At 58.0% G+C, this 5,796-nt stretch overlaps 2 protein-coding genes across 2 annotated transcripts; one reads left to right on the forward strand and one right to left on the reverse strand.

Annotated features, from left to right (window-relative positions):
- The first annotated feature begins 60 nt into the window (after window positions 1–60).
- CHC_T00000990001 (hypothetical protein) lies at window positions 61–3,627 on the forward strand. The gene is made up of 3 exons (XM_005711601.1): window positions 61–749; window positions 858–3,291; window positions 3,355–3,627. Exons 1-3 carry the CDS (start codon window positions 61–63, stop codon window positions 3,625–3,627), a joined length of 3,396 nt encoding a protein of 1,131 aa, XP_005711658.1.
- A 90-nt stretch (window positions 3,628–3,717) lies between these two features.
- CHC_T00000991001 (hypothetical protein) lies at window positions 3,718–4,113 on the reverse strand. The gene has a single exon (XM_005711602.1). The coding sequence runs from the start codon at window positions 4,111–4,113 to the stop codon at window positions 3,718–3,720; it is 396 nt and encodes a 131-aa protein (XP_005711659.1).
- Between the last annotated feature and the right edge of the window lie 1,683 nt (window positions 4,114–5,796).

The following is a 5,796-nucleotide window of genomic DNA, read 5'->3' on the forward strand; positions in this document are numbered from 1 at the left end:
CTGCGCGCCCGCCTGCCGCCCGGCAAGTGCGTCTTCGTGTTCGAGTCGGCGCTGGAGCTCATGGCCGCGACGCGCGTGGGCACGTTCGAGATGCGCCCCGGCGCGAAGAGGAAGGGATTGCACCCCGTGCTCAGGTCCGTGCTGCGCAAGCTCGGCCTCGTCGGCAGGGAGGAGGATAAGCTCGCAGGGTACTTGGCCCTGCTTAAGACCGCGCCGAAGCTGCTCAAGCTTGTGCCCGGGAGCGGCGCGAGGGACTTGAGACACTGGCTTAAGGTGTATGCGTACTGGAACGCGGGCGGGAAGCGGAACGTCGTTGAGATGATAAAATATATCGCGGGGGAGGTGCTGGGGGTGCGCCAGGGCAGCGGGGGGGAGATCGTGCAGGTGCCGAATGTCGGGCTGGTGCATCCGGAGTGGAAAGGGCATTTCTTCGAGCATCCGAGCGAGTACGTCGCGTGGTATGAGGGGAGGTTTCCAGAGAGGAAGGGGTGGAGTCGGGTGGGCGTGCTGCTGTATCGGAAACATGTTGTGTCGGAGCTCGGATATATCGACAACCTGATCGAGTGGTTCGAGGAGGCGCGGCTGGTGCCCGTGCCCGTGTTCATCACCGGCGTCGAGGCGCATATCGTCGTCCGCGACTTCTTGACGTCGACAGAGGAGGAGCGGCGGCGGGGGGGAGGAGAGAGGTTGTACGGCTCGTTCCGGAAGGGGAAGGCCGCGAGAGTGGACGCGGTCGTGTCGACCATCGGGTACGTGTGCGTGACGTGGGCAACAGCGAGGCTGACCGTGAGATTGTATCTGACTGACTGGTTTCTCTTCTTTTTTTTCTTTATGTTTTGCCCGTTTCTCGGCAATAGGTTTCCGCTCGTCGGCGGGCCCGCCGGCTCCATGGCTGGCGGCCGGAATGCGGATGTCGGGCAGGTTATTCTGCGCCAGCTCAACGTCCCATACCTTGTTGCCGCCCCGCTGCTGATTCAGGACCTGAAGTCGTGGGAGAAGAACGGCGTGGCGGGGCTGCAGTCCGTCGTGCTATACAGCCTGCCGGAGCTCGATGGCGCCATTGACACCGTGTGCATCGGAGGTTTAGTGGGAGAGGACATCTTCCTCATCCGTGACCGTGTGCAGCGCTTGACGGGCCGCCTGAACAAGTGGATAGCTCTGAGGAAGAAGCCAAACTCGGAGAAAAAAATCGCCATTGTGATCTATGGCTTCCCGCCCTCTATCGGCGCCACGGGGACCGCCGCGCTGCTCAACGTGCCCAAATCCTTGGCGAGCATGCTCCGCAGGCTCAAGGCTGAGGGCTACGATGTCGGAGACGGCGACCAGCTGTCCGCCGAGCAGCTTCTCACATTGGTGAAGGAAAAGGACCAAGTCATGCAAGGCGGCAAGCTCAACGCCGCATCGGCCCGCGAGGCCCTGCAGCAGACCACGACCGTGCCGAGCAGCGACTTGAAGCGCTGGATGTCCGCGGCGGACACGGAGCGCATTGAAAAGTCATGGAACGCCGACATGGGCTCCTCCAACAACATCAAGACGTTCGCCGATCGCCACTTGCTCGGCGGACTGCGGCTGGGCAATGTGTGGATCGGTGTCCAGCCCCCGCTCGGCATTGTCGGAGACCCCATGCGTATGATGTTTGACCGCGACCTCACCCCGCATCCGCAGTATGCCGCGTTTTATCGCTGGATCGAACTCGGCCTCATGGCGGATGCCGCCATCCATGTTGGCACCCATGGCACGTATGAGTGGCTCCCTGGAAATCCCTTGGGCAACTCCCGAGACAGCTGGTCGGATATTTTCATCGGCGACCTTCCTAATTTGTACGTATATGCGGCTAACAATCCGAGCGAAGCGTCTCTGGCGAAGCGCAGGGGGTATGCCACCATCATTTCGCACAACGTCCCGCCGTATGGGCGCGCCGCTCTGTATGGCCAGTTGGAACAGCTCAAATCGCTCATCTGGGAGTTTAATGAGTCGATGCAAAGCGCAGGCGCTTTGGAGCGCAGAAAGGAAATCCGTATCGCTATCGAGGACAAGCTGCTCACGTCGGGGCTCAATGTCGACCTTGGCATTGACTTGGACAAGGCTGAAACGATCGATTTTATCGCAGATGTTTCGACCTACTTGAAGACTCTGGAGTCGCGCTTGTTCTCTTCCGGATTGCACGTGCTCGGCCGCGCTCCTGACCCGGGCGAAGCCGTTGGTTTTGTCGAAGCGCTGTTGGGCAATGACCCGGAGCTCATCCCCGAGGGCGAAGCGACGGCACTTGCTCAAAGTATTGTCGCTTCTGTTATGGACAGGGCTGAATTTGATGCGATGAGGGATTGGCCTGACCTTAGTGCCAGTGCTTTTAAGGATTTAGAATTGGTCACGTCAGCCCGGGAGGTTGTGGAAAAGTTAATGGAGACCGAGAAGGAGTTGGACAACATGATCCGGGGACTGAACGGAGAGTTTATTGAGGCGCTTCCTGGAGGTGACGTTCTGCGAGACGGAGCGGGAGTGCTTCCTACCGGGTCAAACATCCATGCGCTGGACCCGTACCGACTTCCATCGCAGGTTGCGTACGCAACCGGGCGTGCAATTGCGGAGCGGGTAATCCAAGTGCATCGCGACGCGAATAACGGGGAATACCCAGAGACGATAGCTGTTCCATTGTGGGGTTTAGACAACATCAAGACGAAAGGAGAGTCGGTGGGGATTGTGCTCGGGCTCCTAGGGGCGGAACCAGTGGTAGATGGGACGGGAAGAGTGGTGCGGTTTGAACTGATGGACCTGGAGCGACTAGGCAGGCCACGGGTGGATGTGCTGATGAGCCTGAGTGGAATCTTCCGGGACTCGTTCGAGCACGTTGTTTTTTTGCTCGACGATGTGTGCCGGCGAGCGGCAGATTCGGGCGAGCCGGTGGAGCAAAACTTTATCAAGAAGCACGCAGAAAGCGTGTCGGGCGAGGACGGAGATGAGGTGGACTCTGCGGCGCGGCTGTTCTCCAACCCGCCCGCGGACTACGGGTCGATGGTAAGCGAGCAAGTGGCAGAGTCGTCGTGGGACGACGGGGCGGAGCTCGCGGGGACGTTTGTGAAGCGCAACGCGTACGTGTACGGGCGGGGTCGCAACGGGCAGCGCAGCGAGGCGACGTTGAAGAAGGTGCTGTCGACGACGGCGCGGGTGGTGCAGCAGATCGACAGCGTGGAGTACGGGCTGAGCGACATCCAGGAGTACTACGCGAACACGGGGGCGCTGCTCAAGGCGGCGCGGGTGGAGAACGAGGGGGCGCGCGTGGGGGCGTCGATCGTGGAGTCGTTCGGGGCGGCGCGCGACGGCGGCGAGGGGCGCGAGCCCAAGGAGCTCGAACAGGTGCTGCGGTTGGAGCTCCGCACGCGGCTGCTCAACCCAGAGTGGGCGCGGCGCATGCTCGCAAACGGCAGCGGCGGGGCGTTCGAGGTGTCCACCAGGATGACGGCGCTCGTCGGGTGGGGCGGCACGGCCGGGTTCGGCGACGACTTTGTGTTCGAGCAGGCCGCGGAGAGATACGTGCTGGACGAGCGCAACAGGGACGTGATCCGGAAGGCAAGCCCGGAGGCGTATCGGTACGTGTTGCCGCGCGAGCGCGCGTGGGTGGGTGCTTGAGGGGGGCGTTGGGCGTCGTCGGTGAGGCGCGCAACGGCGTGACGGGATGGAGTGGAGACTTTTTTTTTTTTTTTTTTTTTGTCCATGGGACTAACTCGGAGTTTTCGCGGAATGCGGTGTGTGACGACGCGATGATGCGCGCGAGCAGGAATATCTTGTCGCGATTTCTGGAAGCTGCCGGACGAGGGATTTGGGAGAACCCGGACGACAAGCTCCTCGAGACGATGCGCAGCGAACTCGAGGAGATCGACTCAGAGATTGAGGGCGTGGCCTAGCTGCACGTGTACTGTAGTGTGTATCGGACCGTTGTTGTGATATGAGGACGCGCAGACTCGCGCCTCCTCGACAAGAAAGAAGAGGATACGGGCGCCACCTTGACTTGTGAGTTGGGGCCAGAAGGAAGTTTGTGAGAAGTGCATGTTCTTCCTGGTCATTTTTTGGGTGTGTGTGGGAAAGAATGTTTTTTGAAGCACCTTCAAGGCGCATGTAAAATAGCTTGGGGGGGAAAGTAAAAAGGCCAGTTTAAAAAGGCTAGTTTAGAACGGCAACTTGGTACTCAATCTGCGCTATATGTACACGTGTACAGTCGTGGCAAATCGTGTTCAGCTGCACACGTTTATGCACAGCAATGAAACCCGGCAGTGCGAGGAAGTCGCACTCTCCCTCTCCACAATTGCAATGTGCTCTTCGACCGTTGGCAGCACGAAGGCCAATGCAATTCAATACTGCAACAACCGACACTTGCAGAGTCGGTCACCACAAGCTGTGAAGCAGGGCAGGGCAACTAAGGAACGCATCCTTAGAATTAGTATAGAGAGAAATGAGAAGCTTAGAGGGAGGGAGGGAGAATACACGCACGAGCGGTTTGTACGCCCAGGCCTTTTTTTTTGTGCCTTCCACTTTTGTTTGTAGAGTAGCGATCCCTCTCCACCGCCAACTATCCGCGTCATGGAAAAATTCCATGCACTCATATAACAGTACCCCTTGGGTACAGTATTGCTAGGGTATTGTTAGTGTTTGTGCGCATTCAAAGCTGCTATCCCGGTGCTCTGCAAGGTTAGGGTATTGTTATTGTTTGTGCGCATTCAAAGCAACTATGCCGATGCTCTGTCCAAAATACTGTAGCCTTTTAAATGCTCAATTTAATTTATATACCTGTGCAAAAACAAGCTGTCCCCATATGACGTTTTGTGTGGATAGCAACGGGGGCGAAAGGAGAGTGGGTTGTGGATAAATGTAAATGTACAGGCGGAGTATGTTGCAGAGACGTGTTGCCAACGTGGCGGGCAGTTGTGCAGCGCGGCGTGCAGGTACTGTAACAACCTATTCCCAGTGGCGACTTGTTCCCAGCGAGCGAGTGCAGCGCGGCGGTGCGGCGTGCAGGAAACAACCTGTTCCCAGCGAGTGAGAGTGCGGGGCTTGCACAACTTGGAGGCACGCGAGAGAGACAGAGGCGCATAACGGGTGTTGTTTTGTAAGAGGGGGAGGCCGGTTGGGTTTTCCCTTTTCTGGGGGGAAGCGTAGTGTCCAGGGTGAGTGCGGTCTGTCCCCCCCGACCCTCGCCCACCTTCCACGCTGTTATTGTCTGTCCAGGCCTTCTTGAAGCGTGCACTCGCCCGACCCAGATTTCCCTAACCGTCTACGAGCGCTTCCCTAAAATTCATATAAAATCCTTCCTCTACAGTAGCGTTGTCCGTAAAATAACGCGTTGTTTTTTTCCATGGGCAAATGCCCACAAACTCGCTGACGCGCAGGGCGTGAACTAAACGCGAGTTTGAAAAATCCCACCACGAGGTTTACGTAGATGTACAGACCTTCAGCAAGGTGACCTCCAGCAAGGTACCTGCCCGCAACAAACGGAAGTCTGGTACCCTTGGGTACATCGTTGTGCCGCCCGACGGATCACGTGCACCAGCGCGAATACTCGCTGAAGCGAATATCGTAGCTCGCCACAAGGATAGAATGGTTGTCAGTCGAAAGGGCGATGATGTTTCGTCTTGTTGACAGGCTGAGGGGGGAAGTTTAGAGAGGACCGCTTCTGGCGATGTGTTTCGTCTTGTTGACAGGCTGAGGGGGGAAGTTTAGAGAGGACCGCTTCTTAGAAGCTTCTACTTGTCTTCTTTCGCGGTTGCTTCGGCGGCATCTGTGGCAGATGCTGTCGCGCTTTGA

The sequence above is a fragment of the Chondrus crispus genome, genomic scaffold, assembly GCF_000350225.1.
Source record: "Chondrus crispus Stackhouse genomic scaffold, scaffold_760, whole genome shotgun sequence".
Lineage (NCBI taxonomy): Eukaryota > Rhodophyta > Florideophyceae > Gigartinales > Gigartinaceae > Chondrus > Chondrus crispus.